This window comes from Mustela nivalis (genome assembly GCF_964662115.1).
Source record: "Mustela nivalis genome assembly, chromosome: 16".
NCBI classification, from domain to species: domain Eukaryota; kingdom Metazoa; phylum Chordata; class Mammalia; order Carnivora; family Mustelidae; genus Mustela; species Mustela nivalis.
Genome location: NC_139035.1, coordinates 6,893,359 through 6,916,686, shown reverse-complemented (window position 1 = coordinate 6,916,686; position 23,328 = coordinate 6,893,359). Strand labels below are relative to the sequence as shown.

Sequence of the window (23,328 nt, the reverse complement as noted above, 5' to 3'; positions counted from 1 at the left end):
GATTAGGACCTACGCTGAGATCAAGAGTTGGGCATTTAACCGGCTGAGTCACCCAGGCCTCTCTGGTTTGCACCTTAGCACTGTGTCATTTGAACTCAGGGTTTAGCCTTCTGGCAAAGAGCATGTGCTGTGGAATCAGACAGCCCAGTGTTTGAGTTCCAGCTCTACAACTACTTGGCGTTCAGCACTTGATAAACACCTTCAACCCCTTGTGCCTCAGTTTCCTCGTTAGTAGAATAAAGGTACAAGATTCTTTTTTTTTTTTAACTGATGTCTAAATGAGGTGACATGTGTAAAACATTTTGCACTTTGGCACATAAGAATTGTTTAAGACAAATATTAGCTATAACTATCATTATTAGCCTAGGTTAAGAAGGCTGCATGGAAGAGAGGGAAAATAATAATAAATTATATCAAGACCACAACCACTCATGAGAAAACTGGCCTCTCTTTGGGGATAGTGCTTTAAAACCATCAGTCCACTTGGGGATGGAACCCGTTCTGCTCATAAAAAAAAGGCTAGTCGGGCAGGTGCTGCACTGAGTGGATGGTGCCGGAGAGTGCAGGGGAGCGTCACTGAGAGAAGTTTATAGGGCCAGCCAGCCAGTCAGAACTGGGAGGGAAATGCAGCTTCTTGTCCTCCTAATCCAACAGGTCCCTGTAGCCCCTGCGTCCTTTCTTACCCAGTTCAGAATTGGGGGCGGGTCGCCTCAGCCACATATCCCCACAACGGTCCTTCCTTTCCCACCGCTGCACTGTCCTGGAAAGCACCCCCCCACCCCCCACTGCGGGGTAACAGGACCACCTGTGTGTCTTATACCTGTGCCCCTGTGGCTGATCAGCCTCTAAGACAATCACCCATGGGAGGCCCCCCATATTCAGGAGCCCCCCCCCCATGCTTCCCTAGGCGATCCCATTGGTGGTGCCCAGCAATAGAGTCAAACCTGAGGCGCTCCTGTCCCACACATGCACCCCCTTCATTGTCACTCTCAACAGCTGACCCCCCTCCCACTCTAGATGACAGGGCAAGCCACCAGACAAGAGCCTCCTTGGCATTCTTGTCACCCTAGTTACAAAACCAACATCCTTTCTTCCTATAGAAGAAGGAAAATTTCCCTTGCAGAGGAAAATATTTCTGCTTTCTAAATCTCTCCACCTGTTCTCTGGGTTCCATCCCCTTGATGCCATCCTCCGAGCTTGTCACCTCTCCCGCTATTATCACTTCTCTCTAGCATTCTTTTGACTTCCTACTGGCCTGTTCAAATCTTTAGGGCCACCTGGCTGGCTCAGTCGGTGGAGCATATGACTCTTGATCTTGGGGTTGTGAGTTCAAGCCCCATGTTGGGAATAAAGCCTACTTTAAAAAAAAATATTTCACATCTTAAAAAAAAAAAAATACAACAAACCGAAAGCAATTACAGAAAATAATCCTTAGTCCCTTTCTTTTGTTTCTGTCTCAACATTGCTGCTCCAAGCGTAGTAACTCCTCTCACTGCTATGGAATTTGAATTCCTCTTAGAGCCACATTTGGTTTTGGTGGTTGTAACAGTAGACACACTCTTCTTGAACTTTGACACTTTCCCCTCTATGTTAGTTCTCCGTGGCTACCAAAACAAAGGTCTGCAAACATAGTGACTTAAAACAACACCCATGTATTAGCTCACAGTTCCATAGAAGGCCAGCATGGGTCTTGATGGGTTAAAATTCAGATGTCAGCAGAGACGGGTTCTTTATTGAAGACTTGGGGAAGAATTGGCTTTAAGTTCATTCAGGTTGTTGGCCTGAGGTCCCTGTTTCCCTGCTGGCTCTGCCCAGAGGCCTCTCTTCTGTCTTAGGACATGGGTCCTCTGTCTCACACCAGCAATGGCCCTTCAAATACCACACTGCCCCCCATCCCACCGCAGATAATCCCAGATAATATCCCTACTTTAATTCAGCTGATTAGCAACTGCAAAATCCTTTTGTAGCAGTAGCTAAATTAGTGTGTGATTGAATAACCAGGGCATGGGATCTTGGAAGGGGCACCTTTAGAATTCTGCCTATCATATCCTCATTTTTAAAGTGCAGTTCAGGGGGCGCCTGGGTGCCTCAGTGGGTTAAAGCCTCTGCCTTCTGCTCAGGTCATGGTCTCAGGGTCCTAGGATCAAGGCCCACGTCGGGCTCTCTGCTCAGCAGGGAGCCTGTTTCCTCCTCTCTCTCTGCCTGCCTCTCTGCCTACTTGTGATCTCTTTCTGCCAAATAAATAAATAAAATCTTTTTAAAAGAAAATGAAACTCTTGAATTAAAAAATAAAAGAAAACAAAGTGCAATTCAGTATGATTTACATTCCCTGTGTAAAATACAACAAAAACATGGTAAATGCTTGCAATCAATTTAACTCCAGACTACAGTGAGGCAAATTTTTAGATAATAATGTAAACTGATGATGTTAAAAATGATAATTTCTGTGTTAATGAATTCCAGGGTTTCTCAGGGTCAGAGAATTGCACACCATATGTATTATTACTGAATTTGAGATAACGTTCTGTATGTCTACAATACTTATACTGTGAAAGCAGTTTACAGATAGTTATTTAACTCAATCTGCAATTTTGCAGTAATTCTTATAGACATAGGAACAGCATATCTGTTAAGTGTCTGAGAACAGATGTGGAAGGCTCTCCTTTGACAGGCTATATTGGTTCTTTTGACTAGCACTTGGGTCTAAAGCCAGGTTCTAGACCAACTAGTCACATGACTTCAGGGGCGTTTCTTAATTTCTCTGTGCCTGAGTTTCCCCACCTGTAAAAAATAATAACCCCAACCTCACCCCTTGGTGTCAGAATCAAATGAGGAAATCATGACTAGATTACTTAGTAAATAGGAAGATAAGAAAGTACCTGGATGGGTCAGAGGAGCGAGATGGCGGAGGAGAAGCAGACCTAAATCTCCTCTGGTCCAAGGAATTCAGCTGAGATAGTTAGCAAACCATTCTGCACACCTACAAACTCAACAGGAGATCAAGGAAAAGAACAGCAGCAATTCTCTGAACAGAAAAGTGACCATTTCTGGAAGGTAGGACTTGTGGAGGAGTGAATCCGAGGCGGTAGATGGGGGAGAGACGGTGGTGGTGGTGGGGAGCCTCCGTCAGCCATTTAACAGCAAGCAGTAGAGCAGCGCCCGAAATGGGCACTTTCAGAAATCAGCTCCGCGGAGGGACGTCGCTCCAGAGGCTAAGCAGGGCGTGGAGCCCTCGCAGGGACAGTGTGGTCTCAGGACCCGCGGGGTCACAGGAAGACCGGGGGTGTCTGAGTGCAGCAGAGCTCCCGGGTGTCGGAGCGGGGAAGCCGGAGGTAGAGACGGAGCTGAGCAGGGAGCTCTCGGCTCAGGGTTACCTTACATCACAACCCGAGGCAGCCGAACCACAGCTCTTTGAGCAGCGACGCCACAAGTGGCAGGTCCAGGGAGACTCCCCTTCCTGCTCTGGGAGAAGCAGCGCAGCAGGAACCTGCGGGGTTTGGGGAGACTCCAAACGGGGCCACATGCTGGAGACAGAAACACTGAGTCACAGGCGGGGGGAGCTCGGAGCACGGCCAGAGACCAGGGAGAGGGACTGACGGCTTTTCGCCGAGGGCGCACTGAGGAGGGGGGCCCTGAGTTCTGGGCTCCTCCGCCCAAGAGTGGGCGGCCGCCATCTTCATTCCCATGCTCCACAGCGGTACGGAGAGCGCTCAGGGAACAAAAGCTCCGGATCGCTTAGCGCGGGCCCAGGCGAGCACACCTGAGAGTCGCGCCGCAGGCGTCTCCCGGGGAAGATCCGCAGGAACATCCAGCCAGACCAAGTTCACTGATTCGTGAGAACTGAGGAATTCTAGTCTAGTGGAAGGCAGCACCTAGAATTCATGGCTTTCCTCCCCATGATGCTTTAGTCTTTCAAAGCTAAATTTTTAAAACTTTATTTTTTCTTTTCTTTTTTTTTTTTTAAGATTTTATTTATTTATTTGACAGACAGATTACAAGTAGGCAGAGAGACAGGCAGAGAGAGAGAGAGAGGAGGAAGCAGGATCCTCACTGAGCAGAGCGCCCAATGCGGGACTCGATCCCAGGACCCTAAGATCATGACCCCAGCCGAAGGCAAAGGCTTAACCCTCTGAGCCACCCAGGCGCCCCTCTTTTCTTATTTTTGAAAAATTTTTCCTCTTTCCTATTTTAACCAAATCTTGTTTCAACACCTTGTTTAAAATCTTTTTTCTAATTTCCAATTTTATAGTCATATGCTATCCATTCACTGTATTTAACATATATATATTTATATATTTATTTCCTTAAAGTTTTGGGATACAGTTTCTTCTAACAGACCCAAATATACCCTAAATCTAGTGTATAGCTTTGTTCTACTCTCCTGCCTGATCACATTCTCTCCTTTTAAAAATTTTATTTATTTTTTTTTCTTTTCCCCAACTTCATATCTTATAAATTCCTTTTAAAAAATCTTTTAAATTTTCGGGACACCTGGGTGGCTCAGTGGGTTAAAGCCTCTGCCTTCAGCTCGGGTCATGATCCCAGGGTCCTGGGATCGAGCCCCGCATCGGGCTTTCTGCTCAGCAGGGAGCCTGCTTCCTACTCTCTCTCTGTCCGCCTCTCTACCTACTTGTAATCATTCTGTCAAATAAATAAATAAAATCTTTAAAGAAAATCTTTTAAATTTTCATCTTTATAGTCCTATTCCATCCCTTCATCATATTTACCCTTATTTTTGTGTATATATATATTTTTTTCCTTTAAAATTTGGGGAGGCAGTTTCTTCTAACAGACCATTATACACTGCAAATCAAGTGTGTGGCTCTTACAATTCACCAGCCTTGAGATATATATATGTATGTATGTATGTGTGTGTGTGTGTGTATATATATATATATATATATTTCCACTTATATTTATATTTATATTTTTCTGGAGTTGTTGTTACCTTTTTAACATTTTGTTCTTTCATTCATCTGTTCTTCCCTGGACAACCTGACAAAGTGGAAAAACTCACCTCAGAAAAAAGAAAAAGAGGCAGTACCAGCCACTAGGAACATAATGAGCCTTAGTAGGATGTTGGAACTAGAGTTCAGAATGATGATTATAAAGATACTAGGCATGTTTGAAAAAAGCATGGAAGATACTAGAGAATCCCTTTCTGGATACTAGAGAACCAAAATCTAACCAAGTTGAAATCAAAATAGCTATTAAGGAGGTGCAATTAAAAAAAAAATGGAGGCTCTTACTGCTAGGATAAATGAGGCAGAAGAGAGCTTGAAAGATATAGAAGACCAAATGATGAAGAATAAAGAAGCTGAGAGAAAAAGTGACAAACAACTACTGGATCACAAGGGGAGAATTCAAGAAATAAGTGATACCATAAGATGAAACAATATTAGAGTAATTGTGATCCCAGAAGAAGAAGAAAGAGAGAGGGAGGCAGATGGTATATTGAGGAAAGTTATAGTGGAGAACTTCCCTAATTTGGGGAAGGAAACAGGCATCAAAATCCAGGAGGCACAGAGAACTCACCCTCAAAATCAATAAAAATAGGTCAACACCCCATCATCTAATAGTAAAATTTAAAAGTCTCAGAGACAAAGAGAAAATCCTGAAAGCAGCTCAGGACAAGATGTCTGTGACCTACAATAGTAGAAATATTAGGTTGGCAGCAGACCTATCCACAGAGACCTGGCAGGCCAGATAGGACTGACATGATACATTCAGAGCACTAAATGAGAAAAATAATGCAGCCAAGAATACTATATCCAGCTAGACTGTCATTGAAAACAGAAGGAGAAATAAAAAGCTTCCAGGACAAACAAAAATGAAAAGAATTTGCAAACACCAAACCAGTCCTACAGAGACAATATATAGTAACAGTCAACTTACAGGCAATACAATGACATTAAATTCATATCTTTCTGTCATTATCCTGAATGTAAAAGGGCTAAATGCCCCAATCAAAAGACACAGGGTATCAGAACAGATTAAAAACAAGACCCATCAGTATGATGTCTGCAAAAGACTCATTTTAGACCCAAAGACACCTCCAGATTTAAAGTGAGGGGGTGGAAAACAATTTACCATCCTAAGTCATCAAAAGAAAGCTGGGGTGGCAATCCTTATATCAGGCAAATTAGATTTTAAGCCAAAGACTATCATAAGAAGTGAGGAAGGACACTATATCATACTTAAGTTTTCTGTCCAACAACAAGATCTAACAATTTTAAATATCTATGCCCCTAACATGGGAGTAGCCAATTATATAAACCAATTAATAATCAAAATCAAGGAAACACATCAACAATAATATAATAATAGTAGGGGATTTAACACTCCCCTCACTGAAATGGACAGATCATCTAAGCAAAAGATCAACAAGGAAATAAAGGCTTTACATGACCTGCTGGACCCAGATGGACATCACAGATATATTCAGAACATTCCATCCCAAAGCAACAGAATACACATTCTTCTCTAGTGCACATGAAACATTCTCCAGAATAGATCACATTCTGGGCCACAAATCAGGTCTCAACTGGTACCAAAAGACCGGCTTCCCAGGGGAATTCTACCAAACATTTAAAGAAGAATTAATACCTATTCTCCAGAAACTGTTCCAAAAGATAGAAGTGGAAGGAAAACTGCCAAACTCATTTTATGAGATCAACATTACCTTGATTCCCAAAACTAGACCAAGACTCCATCAAATAGGAGAATTATAGACCAATATCCCTGATGAACTTGGATCCAAAAATTCTCACCAAAATACTAGCCAAAAGGATCCAACAGTACATCAAAAGGATTACTCACCACGACCAAGTGGGATTTATTCCTGGGCTGCAAGGTGGGTTCAACATCTGCAAATAAATTACTGTGATACAGTTCATTAAAAAAAGAAATAAGAAACATATTATACTCTCAACAGATGCTGAAAAAGCATTTGACAAAGTACAGCATCCTTTCTTGATCAAAACTCTTCACAGTGGAGGGATAGAGGGTACATACCTCAATATCATCAAAGTCATCTGTGAAAAAGCCACAATGAATATCATTCTCAATGGGGAAAAACTGAGAGCTTTCCCCTTAAGGTCAGAAACATGACAGGGATATCCACTATGACCACCTATTCGATATAGCACTAGCTCAGCAATCAGGCAACAAAAAGAAATACAAGCCATCCGAATCAGCAAAGAAGAAGTCAAATTCTCTTTGCAGGTGATATGGTAATTTATGTGGAAAACCCAAAGACTCTACTCCAAACTGCTAGAACTCATACAGGAACTCAGGAAAGTGGCAGGATAGAAAATCAAAGCACAAAAATCAGTTGCATTTCAATACAGCAACAACAAGACAGAAGAAAGAGAAATTAAGGAGTTGATCCCATTTACAATTGCACCCCAAGCCATAAGATACCTAGGAATAAATCTAATCAAAGAGGTAAAGACTCTGTACTCAGAAAACTAAGAAAACTCATGATAGAAATTGAGGAAGACACAAAGAAATTGAAAAATGTTCCATGCTCGTGGATTGGAAGAACAAACATTGTGAAAATTTCTATGCTGCCTAGAGCAATCTACACATTTAATGCAATCCCTATCAAAATACCATCAATTTTTTTCAAAGAAATGGAACAAATAAACCTAAAATCTATATCGAACCAGAAAAGACCCTGAACAACCAGAGAAATGTTGAGAAAGAAAACCAGTGCTGGAAGCATCACAATTCCAGGCTTCAAGCTCTATTACAAAGCTGGAATCATCAAGACAGCATGGTACTGGCACAAAAACAGACACATAGATCAATGGAACAGAATAAGAGAGCCCAGAAATGGACCATCAGCTCTATGGTCAACTAATCTTTGACAAAGCAGGAAAGAATATACAATGGAAAAAAGACAGTCTCTTCAACAAATAGTGTTGGGGAAATTGGACAGCCACATGCAGAAGAATGAAACTGGACCATTTCCTTACCCCACACACAAAATGGACTCAAAACTGGTGGAAGACCTCAATGTGAGACAGGAATGCATCAAAATCCTAGGGGAGAACACAAGCAGCAACTTCTTTGAACTCAGCTGCAGCAACTTCTTCCTAGAAACATCACAGAAGGCAAGGGAAGCAAGGGTTAAAATGAACTAATGGGACTTAATCAAGATAAACAGTTTGCCCAGCAAAGGAAACAGTCAACAAAACCAAACAGCTTTATGTTTTGAAAGGAAATGTTTTATGTTTTGAAAGGAAATGTTTTAATCAAACAATTTTTTTAAGATTTTATTTATTTATTTGACAGAGAGAGATCACAAGTAGACAGAGAGGCAGGCAGAGAGAGAGAGAGAGAGAGGGAAGCAGGCTCCCTGTTGAGCAGAGAGCCCGATGCGGGGCTCCATTCCAGGACCCTGAGATCATGACCTGAGCCGAAGGCAGCGGCTTAACCCACTGAGCCACCCAGGCGCCCTCAGACAATGTTTTTAAAGAGCAGAAAACATATTTCCTATGATGAATTATAGCCTCAAAGATCTCAAATTTCTCTTTCAACAATTTAAATTTCAGATGAGTCGTTGTGCGTGTGACATGTCTGGAATACTTTATAACTAGTATAAATAATGCATTAGAGTATTAATTTTCTTTAACTATGTTATTTAAAGGACTTGCTCCATGCTTTAAGTGATTCATTTATTAAACTACACTTTTTTCCCCAGATTACATAAGGAACATGTAAAACATTCAAAGGAAATAAAAAGCAGATAGAAGAAAATAAAAACCTGCAAGGTGTCAACCTATTTTTTAATCTACCCTGGAGTATTTTAAAAATACTTTTGAGCCTTGGTGGTTCCATTGGCTAAGTGACTGCCTTTGGCTCAGGTCATGATCTCTGGCTCCTGGGATGGAGCCCTGCATCAGGCTCCCTGCTCAGTGGGGAGCTTGCTTCTCCACCCTGCTCATGGTGTCTCACTCTCTGTCTCGCTCTCTCTCTGTCTCAAATGAATAAATAAAATCTTAAAAAAAAAGAACACTTTTGAAGTTGCAGATACAGTTTTAGGTTTATAATAATTCACTTAAAATCACTTTGGGGAGAATAGAGTTGTAGGAACCCATGTGGTGTCGCATGCCTCTTTTAAAAATTAATTTGAGTAGGCTCCTAGGAAAAAATGTGTTTATGAATTGCCCACTGGAAATGCAGACTAACATTGTATTGTAGGAAAAGTGGATTGTATCTCTACCAAAATTAGCACTGACTAGTTTTATAAACTTAATACCATCACATTTCCTTGGATCTCTTTACATCTAATTTTTCTCCTTATAGATTGAAAAGAAAGGTCTAGGTGATGTTTTAGTTGAGTTACAAGGTTTCATTATTCTATAAACGTTCATTTTTCCAAGTGCACTTGAATATGAAATCTAGAAAAAAGAAAGTATGCCTTTTTATGGCATCGCTACAACAAAGAGGTTTGTATTCAGAATCAGTTTTGGGGCGCCTGGGTGGCTCTGTTGTTTAAGTGTCCTGGGTCATGATCCTGGCATCCTGGGATGGAGCCCCACATTGGGCTCTCTGCTCAGCAGGGAGTCTGCTTCTCCTTCTCCCTCTGCCCGTCTCCCCACCCCGCTTGGACTCACTTGCTCTCTAATGAATAAAATCTTTTAAAAAAAGAATCAGTTTTTTACATTCGTGCCTGACTTTAAAAGAATAAACCCAGTTCTTCTTACCTGATAAGGTTAACAGTGGCTGATTTTTTTTAAAAAATGGTAATCTGTTCTGAGACAAAGTTAGTCTCCCAGCCCTGAATTCCACTTTACAGGTGTTGGATATGAAGGTTAGAAAGGTTAGGTCACACCGCTTGGAATAGAAATGCCTCTTAGGAGCGTTGACACAGATAGTTTGTGAGGAGAATGACAGAACAATAGAAGGAGATGTTTCCTGCAATATTTTCTTAAACCTCATTTTTCTTCATGTATATACAGTTTACAGAGGCTGCTCACAAGTGTTTCTATTAAACTTGCATGTGATTTATGAAGAGAAGAACCCAGGTGATACAACAGAATAATGTCATATGAAATTAGTGCAGACAGAAGGAGAAAGTCTCAGCGCCAGGACCAAAACCCATTTTCGCTGTGGCTTTGGGTAAGTCAATTAACCTTTCTGTGTTTCATTTCCCTCATCTTTATTATTGCAAAACATCGCCCGCCTCAGTCTACGTGGTGGGGAGGGGCTGTTGAGGAGAGTGGATGAGAACATAGGAGGTGTCCGAAAAAAGACAAATGCAAGATAATTAGGATGTTCTAACCAGAAAGGGAAGGAGAAAGAGGGGGTAGACTTGGAAAAGAACAGGGCTCTAATTCCTCACCTACACAATGAAGCAGTCTGGGTTTTCCTTACTTATTCCTTCATCCATTTATTTTAAGGACAAAGAAGTGTTCTGTTTACATACAACAAAACATTTGTAACATAAATCTCTCTCTCCAAAACTGAGAACATGGAGGCCAGGTTCTCACATAAGTGGATTGACCGTGTCTCCTTTGTTGGCCTCCTGGGACATTTTTAGAGCATTGGTTTTCTGAATCCAAGTGTGTAATATAATATGAACAGACTTCTGTTGTTTCTTGAAATGCATAAATTATTTGATGTTGATATGAATTACTCATTATACACTCATTTTCATATTTTTGGTGATCCAGAAATATTACATTAGAAATTCAAGTACATGAACCATTGTACGTGAGAAATGTTCATTAAAAAATTGAGAACAGTGAGGATATGTGGATTCTCAAAATTATTGCTACTCCAAGTTTAGTGACAGAGAATTCAAGTTATGAGTAGATGGGACAGTATCCAAAGGATTTACACAGTGTGATTGAGCCTAGATCCTTGAGAAAACATGTTTATTTTGTACACTTACAACCTTTAGGAAAAAGACAGCTATTTCTGTATTCCCACAAAATTACTCACTGTCTTATCGTTCATTTGATTTCTTAAAACTCTGACTATCTTACTATTCATTGGATTTCTTAAGCTAATCTTTGTATGATTAAGGGCTTTTGTTAATATATATGTCATATATGGGGAACCTGGGTGGCTCAGTTGGTTAAGCGACTGCCTTTGGCTCAGGTCATGATCCCGAAGTCCCGGAGTATATGTTTATATTATATGCTTATATATAAATACACACACACACACACACACACACACACACTAAAAGAAGGAGAACAGGCCAGGCCTAACTCTCCCCTTGTCTCCCTGTTTCGATGTGAAACTACAAAGTACTAGAATTTTAAATTCTCACTTTACTAAGGACATTACTAAGGCATGTGTGTCAAAATTGGAGGACAGAACCTATTTAATTTAACAATTTCTAAACTTAGAATTTAAAAACTTTTACATATTTGATGTATGGGCCTCCATTTATAATTTTGCTCAAATAAAAAGGGATATTTTGCACATCTGACTTATCCGTAGAACCAGTTGAGAGTAAAGAATTTGAAGTCACATTCTTCAGAATGAGCATTTCTGATCATGGTGGCTAATTGTTATCATTTTCTTAGGTCTTCTGATGTTTAAACACACTATATATATATATATTTTTTTTTTAAAGATTTTATTTATTTATTTGACAGACAGAGATCACAAGCAGGTACAGAGGCAGGCAGAGAGAGAGAGAGGAGGAAGCAGGCTCCCTGCTGAGCAGAGAGCCCGATGTGGGACTCGATCCCAGGACCCTGAGATCATGACCTGAACGGAAGGCAGAGGCTTAACCCTCTGAGCCACCCAGGCGCCCCTAAACACACTATATTAAACTTTTTTCTCTTATGCTTGTGTTCTTAGAGAACAATGCCAGATGTCTTCTTATTCTTTCTGGAACTGTTCCTAAAAAACGAAGTTGGACTCTTTCTGTGGGACGTGGTCTGTCTATCTTTCAGTCGTTTGCTAGCAAAAATCCATCCTTGCTGATCAGGGCACATTCCTTCTATGTCTATTTTGACATTTTCTCTGCTGTCCAATACAAACATATCGAGAGCCATATATATAACTATAAATTTTTCTAGTAGCCACATTAAAAATGTAAAAAGAGAGAATTAATTTAATTGTATTTATTAAAAAGATGTTATTTATTTATTTGAGAGAGAGAGAACACAATCTGGGGGAGCAGCAGGCAGAGAGAGGGGGAAGCAGGCTCCCCACGGAGCAGAGAGCCCCATGCGGGGCTCGATCCTGGGACCCTGGAATCATGACCTGAATTGAAGGCAGAGGCTTAACCAACTGAGCCATCCAGGCACCATTTAATAATACATTTTTAGCCTGATGTGTCCAAAATATAATTTCCGCATTTCACCAATATAAAAAGTTCCTAGGGAGCCATTTTACACCGCCTTTATGTATTACATTTTTGAAATCCAGTGTGTATTCAATAATTATAGCACATCTCCGTTGAGACTAATTACATTTCCAGGCCTCCGTAGCCTCCTGTGGGTAGGGGCAAGTGTTTTGGGCAGTGCGGCAGTCTAGAGTTTCTAAGGGTTCCATTTCCAATGAGGGTCTTTCCTAGCAAAGCTTCTTCGATATTTTGTGCCGCTGGACCTTCACTAAGGATAAATCCAACATTTCCCCATCATTCTCTGGCCGTATTACCAATACAGCTGTCCCGTTTTACCTGTGCCTTCCAATCAGGGGGCCTCTTCAGGTCCTGGCCCAACCTTTCCTCAGGTAATACCCAGCAGTTACTCTCAAGTTCTCTGTAGTGGATTCTGACAAAATGACTAACATTCCCTCTAATTTTAGCAACACAAACATGAACTCATGATCGTTCCAGAAAAATAGGTCATCACTGTATAGAATTCAGGTAACCGCACGGCAACTCTCAGAAACCTGCTGCTGAAAACCCAAGACACGCTGGAAAACTGACCATGGAATATAGGGCTCCAAAGGCAAGCTCGACCGAAACAGGCTTTAAAAAAACAATGGAAAAGAAAAAAGGAAAGAAAGACAAAGGAAAGAAGGAGGGAAGAGAAGGAAGGAGAGAAAGAAAAAGAAGCAAGCTTGGCAGTCACGATTCATTGTCCTTGATCTATACATCTTGTTTATTTATTTGTTTGTTTGTTTTGTCTTTTCATTGCTTACAATCTCCAGTAAAGTACTGAAGAGCAGTCAAGATAATAGGCATCCTTTTCTTGCTCTTAACTTGAATGAGAGTGTTCCTAGTACTTTTTTAAAAGATTTTATTTATTTGACAGAGATCACAAGTAGGCCGAGAGGCAGGCAGGAAGAGAGGGAGAGGGAAGCAGGCTCCCGGCCGAGGGAAGAGCCCGATGCGGGGCTCGATTCCAGGACCCTGAGGTCATGACCTGAGCCAAAGGCAGTGGTGCAACCCACTGAGCCACCCAGGCGCCGGACTGTTCCTACTATTTTATCATTAAATATGACCCTTGATTAAAGAGGTTTCTAGAGACTTCTGGTTAGAAGAGCACATCCTAGGGGCACCTGGGTGGCTCAGTGGATTAAGGCCTCTCTGCCTTTGGCTCAGGTCATGATCCCGGGGTCCTGGGATTGAGCCCCGCATCGGGCTCCCTGCTCAGCAGGGAGTCTGCTTCCCCCTCTCTCTCTGCCTGCCTCTCTGCCTACTTGTGATCTCTGTCAAGTAAATAAATAAAATCTTAAAAAAAAAAAAAAAGAAGAAGAGCACATCCTAAAGTAAGTTCCCTCCCCCCACACACAGTGAGTCACACCTTTGCAGAACTCTCATCCCTTGAGTATGCCTAGAACTTGTGACTTGCTTCTAATCAAAAGAATAAGGCAAAGGTGCTGGATTGTTTCGCCCATGATTATATTACATTATACAAGACAGTCCTCAGGGACTGTGCAGAAAGCCTTGAAGAAGTGAAGTTGTGAACTGCCTATGTAGTGTTTCATAAGGCAAAGAACTGCAGACAGCCTTGGAAATATGAGGGCACCTTCTAGTCTCCAACTTCCAGCCAATAAAAAGCTGAGTCCCTTCGTCATACACAACAAGGAAATGCATTCTGCCAACCCCTGAGCTTGGAAGAAGATTCTTTACTGGTTGGGTTTCCATATGAGAATAACAAGATTGCAGCCCTGTGAGACCTTGAGCAGAAGACCCAGCTAAGTTGTGTCCAGACTCCTGCTCCGTGGAAATGGTGAGATAGTAAATGTGTGTTTCCTGAAGTTGTGAAGTTTAGAAGGAAATAAATCTTGGCACTTGCAACAGCATGTGTGGACCTTGTAAGCATTATGCTAAGTAAAATAAGTCAGACACAGAAAGGCATAATATCACTTATATGAGGAATCAAAAGAAGCTGAACTCATAGGAACAGAGACTAGAATGGTGGTTGTCAGGGAAAAGGGGACATGTTGTTCAAAGAGTTCAAACTTCCAATTATGTGTTCAAACTTCCAAGATGGATGTGTTCTGGGGCTCTAATGTACAGAATGGCAGTTATGGTTAAGAATGTCTCATGATGAAAGAATAAATAAATAAACGAAACAAGATGGGATCTCCCGACAAACCATAAGAGACTCTTAATCTCACAGAACAAAATGAGGGTTGCTGGGGCTTGGGGGTTAGGGAGAGGGTGGTGGAGTTATGGACATTGGGGAGGGTATGTGCTATGAAGTGTGTAAACCTGACGATTCACAGACCTGTACCCCTGGGGCTAATAATACATTATATGTTAATAAAAAAAATAAAAATTCTTTAAAAATAAGTTAAAAAAAAAAAAGTAAAAAAGAATGCCTCATGATGTACTTCCAAGTAGCCAATGGAGTAGATCTTTAATGTTCTCCCCACAAAGAAGAAACAGTAATCATGTGACATGAAGGAGGTGACGGCTAACCCTATGGTGGCGGCCATTTTGACATAGGGAATTGTACAAATTAATACATTCTGCACCTAAACTTACACAATGTTCTACACGTCAATAAAGCCAAGGGGAAAGTTGCTAAATTAGTGGTCATTTTTTATAGCAGCTCCAGAAAATGAACACAACCTTTTACCAAATTCAGGAAATTGTTCATCATTCTTATTCTGCTAAGATTTTTTTTTTCTTTGTAAAAACGGGAATGGTTACAAGATTTCTATCAAAAAATTTTTTTATGTTAGTTTAAGATCAGGAGTCAGCAAACTTTTCCTGAAAAGGGCCAGGTAGTAAATATTGTTGACTTACAGAGCATTCAGTCTCAGTCACATTATTCATTTCTGTTCTTGTAACACAGACACAGCCACAGAGTATACAGATGGGTGAGTATTCTGTGTTCCGATAAATCTTGTTTGCAAAATACGTGGCTGTTCAGTTTGGCCTGTGGGCCTTAGCGTGCTGACTTCTAATCAAAATTATCAAATTATTTTTTTTCTCTTCTAACATGTTGAATGAAATATGTTCCTGGACTTTCTAATATTAAATTACCCTTACTTTTCTGGGATGATTTCTACTCAGAAATAATTTTTAATGCACTGCTGGATTTGACTTGTTAAAATTTTCTTTAGGATTTCAGCATCAATATTGGCCTATCGTTCTCTGGCATTTTTTCTCTGTTCAGTTCATGTTATTACAGTCTCATAAAATGAGTGGGATAACGTATAGGCTTTTCTTAAGTTGTACAAAACTATATATAATGCAGGAATTATGTATTCTTTAAAGGCTTAATAGGCTCTTTGTTTGCAATTTTTCCCCAAAACTAATTCTTTTTTTATTTGGTCGGTTCTTAGAGTTTGGACAATCTTTTATTATTGGTTCCTAGTTTTCTTATATTGGAGTTTACTGAAATGTCTTTTTTACTTTTATGCATGCACAGCTTTGTGATGTGTATATAGTTGGCAAGATGTGTCTTTCCTATATCTCGGGTCCAAAGTTCTATTTATACACATCTACCAACTTGTTAAAAATGATAGGCAAATCCTTTCCATCTTTGCTTTTCATTTTGTTTATTGTATCTACTGATTTTTTTTTTTTTTTTTTTTTTGAGCAGGGGTGAGGCAGAGGGAGTGGAAGGAAGAGAGTCTCAAGCAGGCTCCATGCTCAGTGCAGAGCCCGACACAAGGTTCCATCTCACAACCCTGAGGATCATGACCTCAGCCGAAATCAAGAGTCAGACACTTAACTGACTGAGGCACCCAGGTGCCCCTCTATCTACTGATTTTTGAGAAAGAGCCTGCTAATTTTTAATATTACTTCCATTGCTTATAAACATGTGTTAAATTTTTTAAATTGTAAGTTACCTCGAATCCTTTTAGAATAGGAAGAATCTGGTTTACAAACAAACCTACAGAGTGCAGTCTTCTGTGAGTTTCAACAAAGATCAGAGGCATTCCTTTCTCCTTTTCCGTAGATCCATAGAGATATATATATTGTCCATAGATCACTTAACCAAACATGCATCTCTACGTTCATCCAAGAACAGACAATGGTGGAAGGGACACAGAACTGCACAGACAGGAAGTGACTCAGGAAATGGTAGAGGTGGTCAACCATAGTCTTTTTCTTCTCTTACATGATATTTGTATGCTTTGAAACTATTGAAAAGGAAGATCTCTCCTTGAGAATGTAATGAAGGCATTTATCATATTGGTTGTTGTTAATGGCATGTATATTTCTTCCATTTGGCAGCTCCGTCTAAAGGTATTCAAGAGTTAGCCATGAATAATAGAGTGAAACTTCTGTCTGTCTCACTAATGTTCAGTTAGGGACAGAGGTCACATCTTTAATGGCATTCACACATGCCACATACACGCCGTGGGCTTAACCCTTGTGGGAATCACACTTAGATAAATTATTTATTCTGAACAAGGAGAAACAATACCTGGATTTCTTATGATAAACATGAAAAATGCTACCTCACACCAGTCGATAGGTACATCAGGGTTGTTGCAGAGTTTCCTGTAAAAGCTTTTCACATCTTGACTCTTCACTTCTGGACCGAAGAGTTCTTGCACAACCTCATAAAACTTGTCATAATCGATTACATCTGCATTGTAACAAATTGCAAGAATATGGTTACCAAACTCCAAGGACTCAGCTCCTTTTCCTATCTTCTAATCAGTTTCCTCATTTCAACCTATTAAAACCAGATAAGGCCTCATGTTAAGGTTCTTTACATTAGAAACATAACTCAGGACTTGACTAAAATATTACTTAGAATAAAATTTGGTCTTCAGTCCTTCCTCCACAGCTTATGTTTCAACGAGGAGTTTTGTTCAGGAATACAAAGAGAAGAAAGTGGATTCGTTCTTTCCTGTTATGAAAAGTTTTACCAATCAGGAGTGTCTGCGAGAGCTCATCTCAGGTAGAAGAGACAGGAGCAAAGAGCAATTCTTTTTTTTTTTTTTTAAGATTTTATTTATTTATTTGACAGAGAGAGATCACAAGTAGGCAGAGAGACAGGCAGAGAGAGAGAGGAGGAGGAAGCAGGCTTCCTGCTGAGCAGAGAGCCCGATGCGGGACTCGATCCCAGGACCCTGAGATCATGACCTGAGCCGAAGGCAGCGGCTTAACCCACTGAGCCACCCAGGCGCTCCGCAAAGAGCAATTCTTAATCGGTTCCTTGACGGTATGTGGACACACACACACCATGCTTGAGTTCGATTCTGCCAAATTTAGTGATTCACTTGGGAGCTACTATGGAGTCTAAAGATAAGGAGGAGTTTGACATGAAAAGGCATCATTATTGTTAAGGGTGAGAACCGAGCTAGACACTGGGCTTCAAACGAAATCAACAAGTTCCCTTCCTCAGGGAGTTTACGCTCTAGTGGGAGAAACATAAAATCCACATGCAAAGATACAAATGTTTACCGATTGAGACAGGCAAGACTAATTCCTGGAGTTAGGCATTAGATGAGCGGCTATCTGTGTGTAACGGGACTCTCCGGGATGTTAGAAATGTTCTTTGCCTGCATCTGGCTGGTAGCCGCAGAAATGTTTACCACGTCCACGTCTACTGTGCTAAACACTTAGTTAGCGTGCTCCGGAGGCTCTCCTGTATGTCACACCTTAGTAGCAAAGTAAATGTATAAAGGTGTAAAGTACAAAGGTACAGAGCGAGCTAAATACTAGGAAGGAAACCAATACGGTGCTGTGATAGAATTACCTATCAATGGTGGTGGGCTGCGATGGACCTCAGGAAAGCCTCTTTAAGGACATGGGTAAAAAAATCAAGCCAAGGCCCGATAAACAAAAAGGAGTCAGCCGTGTGTAAAGCTAGACAAGAGCATTTCAGGCAGAAGCCAACAAACAAAAAGACTCTGAGTCTGGACAGAGCTTGGCATATTCTGGGAGGGTCACTGGGTAGGGAGAAGTGAGGGCGGGGAAAGTACTGTCACGTGAGATTATCACGAAGGAGGGTCAGGCTGGAGTCAGCAGTTTGTATTTTATTCTCAGCATGCTGGTAAGGTATTGCTTTTCTCAAAGCATAGTGGCTGCAGCAAGAGGTAAGAATGACAGCTATGAACCCAGAGAGAGGCTAGTGCATTAGTCCAGGTTTCAGATCGTGGAGGCGTGGCCAGAACAATGCAGCTGATTTTTCAACTTAGTTATTTATTGTTATTAATAACAATATTATTAATAACAATATTAATTATTATCAATAACAACCCCTTTCTTGCTTGGAAATGTCCTTGATTGGATGATAAGTGATACAGGCACTGAGAGGTAGTACTGGAGATGGTGAGATACAGTTGGAGGCAGAATGGCAAAGACTTCTAATGGACTGGAGGTTTTTGTGGGGCAGGAGTAATGAGTGAAGGACAGGCAGGATTCAGACCAGTGGTTCTCATCCAGGGGTGGTTTCCCCTCCGTCTCCTACAGGGACATTGGCAACGTCGTCTACAGACAATTTTGCTTGCTAGAATTAGGGATGGGAATGCTACAGCACCTAGTCGATAGAGACCAGAGATATGCCTAACCATCCTTCAATGCACGGGATAACCCCTCCCACAGCCCACATTCATATACCCAGAACAAAGACATTAGTAGTGCTAAACTTGAGAAATCCTGTTCTAGATTCATGCTTAAGTCTCAGGTTTTCAAACTCAGCAGATTCTAGTGCTACTTACCAAAGCAGGGGCAATTGAGGAGGGAACATGATTCCTGGGGAAAATAAAGCATTCCCTCTGGGTCATACGACATTTAAAATTCTTATGAGATATCTAAATAGGTTAGTCTCTTTAAATCCATGCCATGGTGAGTGTAATGTGTCTCCATGTAAATGTATTTCACTGTAGTTGTGGCTAGAGGACGATGATGAAACTTTTCTTTCCTAGGGTGATTTTAATTCTATCAGGTCATTGACAAGAAGATTAAAGAACACAGATGAATTCCTTGACATCAAAACATTCTGATTCTTAGCTTCCTGCCTATAGTGAGAAGCAGATCTTATTTTCCAGTATTAAGAACGAATATGAAGGTATGCCAGCCTTAGCAGTCTGAAAAGTTAAGATTATATTTCTCCTTCATAGTCTTTCAGATCAGTCCCTCTGTCAGAGTAGGAAATCTAGCAGTAATTAGTTCTTATTGAATCTATATTATATATAATAGACATATAATATACCCACTATACATTGGGCTGTAGTGTATTATAGTATAATATTCTATAAAATATATATTTATTGAAATATATTTATATATCTATTATATCTATATATCTATCAAAATATAGATATATATCTATATATCTATATCTATATATCTATTGAAATATATTTGTTCTGTATCAACACATGTATACCTATACCTACACATAGGTACTATAGAGGAGGGAAGTTTTTCAATGTGGCTTTGTGACTGCAAGGTTGAAGTGAAAGCAAGATTACCTTGTTTGCTTAGCACACATTTTTTTTTTTTTTTAAATAGCCTCCATGCCCAGGTTGAATTCATGACCCTGAGATCAAGACCTGACCTGAGATCAAGAGTCGGCTGCTTAAACGACTGAGCCACCCAGGCACCCCTGCTTGGCACACATTTAAGGAGCACTTCCTGGACACAAGACTGGGCTAGTCCTAGGGTTACAAAGCCCCTTCCGAGCACTCAGAGGGCAAGTGCTGTGGAGAGAAGGGGCAGGAACACACATCAGTTTCTGCAGGTCAAGGGAAATCCTTGAGATGGCAAGAAAGTGCATTAACTGTGCTAAAGGTGGCTTTGTTTGGGGAAAGGCTTTACAGAAAGGTGAGATTTGATTTGGTCCCCATTGTCAAGACTTATGGGGACAACGAAAGGGAGGAAAGACATTCTACACTGAAGGAAGGATACATGCAAAATCAGAAGCATTACGAGTATGAGGTGCTTGGGGATGCTGACAAGTTCATTTGGAGATGGAAGGTTCATAGAGGGAAAGTTCCAGGAGCTGATATGAGAAAGGTAGATCGAGGCATGGCTGGGAATAGCCCCGAATGCCAAGTTCACATATATGGAACTTTAGAGCAGAGTTAATAAGCCAGGGATGTGGCATTAAAAAAAAAAAAAAAAAAAAAGGAATAACTCTTGGCAAGAAGATGATTATATTGAACCCCTGTTGTCATAGCCCAAGAGTAAGATTCCATGAGATAGTCAAAGGTTATAGCAAGATATCTAGTTTAGGAGACTAGGTGAATGGCATCAGGGCTTTCAGACTGAGAGAGAACACAGGAAGACTTCAAAAAAAAAAAAAAAAGAGGCAAAGAAAGAATGAGAAAGAAAAAAATGAGAGAGCTGTGATGAGAGACACAGAAGGAGATAGTATCTGGAAGCAGAGGAGTGAGCTGTTGCATTGAAAGGGCCAGGTATCTCTCTGCTCAGCAGGGAGCCTGCTTCCTCCTCTCTCTCTCTGCCTGCCTCTCAGTGTACTTGTAATTTCTCTCTGTCAAATAAATAAATAAAATCTTAAAAAAAAAAAAAAAGAAAGGGCCAGGTATGCTGGAAAATGAAAACAATCGAACTTGGCAGTCACATTAGGTGCTGGGATACCTCAGTAGGAGCATTTTCAGCAAAGTGATGAGAGAAGTCAGACTTGAATAGCTTGAAAATTAAGTGGTGATGCTGTGGGGAAATTTAGTGGAGAAACAAAAAAAGGCATACAGGGATACCTTACAGGGAAGAGAAAGTCAAAGTCAGGATGTTTGGGAATATTTTTAGTTTGAGAGAACAAAGCAGGTGTAAAGGAGATTTTGAAGTTGTTGCAGCAAAGTGATAGCCTTGGCCAGGAGGACAGATGGACAAAATGACAGATGTTGCTTTGGGGAAATTCAGAAGTGGAGGAAAGAGAGGTTGAGGGGATTCTTGTCTTTGGGTCTTGTTTTTCCTTAGGATGCTGGAGCCATGGCTGAAAGGAGCTGAGATCCAGAGAGGAGTCAACAGAAGTGGTAAAGGTTTGGGGAATCCATTACAGAGACGGGTAAACAGGCTGACTGGGGAAAAATGAAAGTTCTGTGTAGTGGTTTAGAAGCCCAGCCAAGTTCACACTCATCTAAAAAGTCCATCTTGAAGCTCTGAAGCTTAGCTCTAACACATAGATTTCTCGGGCAGATGATTTTCCTGCCATCCTTTAACAAATAGGATGGGGGGCGGTAATAGCAATAATAGTAATATTTGCCTATTAGAATTGTCAAGAGAATCGATTAATTTATATTTACTAACATGATTTATAAATTCTCTTTTTCAAAGGTGATTTATAAATTCTTGACCACTATCAAATAATACCAGCTTGTGTTTGATCATCCAAAGTCAACAATTCCATTCTTTTGTGGCTGTACAGCCTGGGACAGGCAGAAACTGGCTATGCGAACCCCATCACAGTTATAGGGGCTCTGCTCTTTTCCTTGTAACAGCAGGCTTTGTTCTGTTAGTCTTGGACTGTGCTGGTAAGCATTATCTGTCCCTGCTGTCCTCAGCGCCATCCACAATGCCCTGAAGCTGTCCCCTTGAGCGCTGACCCCCCATTCTGTGTCATTTTTTCTGCTGTTAATATTCTTGGCAGACTACTGCCTACCTCATTCTGCTTACCTTGGCATGCTTGAATCGTTTCAGCCGAGAGATATGGGGAGAGGCCGAGACAGTGAAGCAAAGGTGCAGAGAAAAACACTTTGCTCTGCTTACGAAACTCTTTATGGTCTCACCATACTCTTAAGTAAAGAGAGAGAAGGGTGGTTTCCATGGTTTGCTAATGGTCACTGTGTACTCCTGAGAGTCCCAGGTCAACCAGCAAGCCATCGGGTGTAGATCCCACGGAAGAGCCCTTCGAGATCACTTCATCCAATCTCTTAATTTTACATTTGAGCCAACTAAGCTTCAGAGAAGTGAATGAAGCTTCCCCCAGGACCACTTAGGCCTTTAGCGAGTCATTTGATGTCTTGGCTCTTTTTTTTTTTTTTTTTAAGATTTTATTTATTTGACAGAGAGAGATCACAAGTAGGCAGACAGGCAGGTAGAGAGAGGGGGAAGCAGGCTCCCCACTGAGCAGAGAGCCCGATGCGGGACTCGAACCTGGGACCCCGAGATCATGACGAGCCAAAGGCAGCGGCTTAACCCACTGAGCCACCCAGGTGCCCCGATGTCTTGGCTCTTAAGCCATGGTGCTTCTCTTTGATGGCTTGAAACATTTCACTGTTCTCATCAACATACCTGACTCTACTGCTCATAATCACTGAGCTTACCTTCTTTCTGGATAAGCAGTCCTCCTCTTTCATCTCTTTTCTGGGCTGCTGCTTGCTCAACCAAGTTTTTAAACCCTTTCAAGGCTGTCCTAAAATTATTAATCTGAAGTTCAGTGTTTAAATGCTTTTGCTCCTTGGTATCCATGGGGACATAGGGAATCTCTTATTTCTGTGCAGAAAGAAAGAGCACAAATTTGTCAACTTGAAACAACCTCCAGTTGTCACACTGCCTCCCTGCTGTCTCAAGTTTTGTCCTGGGTCGCATCCCTTTGATCTTAAAATCTCATATTGTGGGTAGGAGTCAGAGCCGCCACTGGGACCTTAGCCTGGCTTAGTCTAATGCATTTCATATAGAGAAGCATTTCAGTAAAAACCCTGACCTCATAATGTTACCAGTGTCTTTCATATGGTCCTCATTGCATCATAATATCTCTGTAACCTCCCCTTCCTTTCTAAGGAGGGCACTCAGCTTTCTTTCCTCACAAACTGTGTGAGTGTGTGTATGCATGTGTATGTGTGTGTGACTGAGTGAATGTGGGGGAGGGGCACCCCCTGGGAGGGAAGTAGAATAGATTTCCTTCCCTAGGGAAGGAAATTGGGCCTCACTTTCTCTCCCCTCTAACTCCTCCCACCTCAAACCATCTGCCTTCCTCAAGATGTTGTGGAAGTCAACTTGACATTCATTCTAAAAACACTTCT

General features: G+C 41.2%; 1 protein-coding gene across 3 annotated transcripts in view; it reads right to left on the bottom strand.

The window, feature by feature from the left end:
• WDR64 (WD repeat domain 64) overlaps positions 1-22,976 on the bottom strand; it is a 134,387-nt gene extending 111,411 nt beyond the window's left edge. For 2 of the 3 annotated variants that reach the window (XM_082702656.1, XM_082702657.1), the window contains exons 1-2: positions 22,630-22,976; positions 16,846-16,976 (exon numbers count right to left, since the gene is read on the bottom strand). In XM_082702656.1, coding sequence (XP_082558782.1) covers positions 16,846-16,976; positions 22,630-22,774 — 276 coding nt within the window. In that variant the 5' untranslated portion in view covers positions 22,775-22,976. Of the gene's footprint in view, positions 1-2,879; positions 3,684-16,845; positions 16,977-22,629 lie in introns of those variants that run through there. The other variant, XM_082702658.1, reaches the window with a different exon arrangement.
• Between the last annotated feature and the right edge of the window lie 352 nt (positions 22,977-23,328).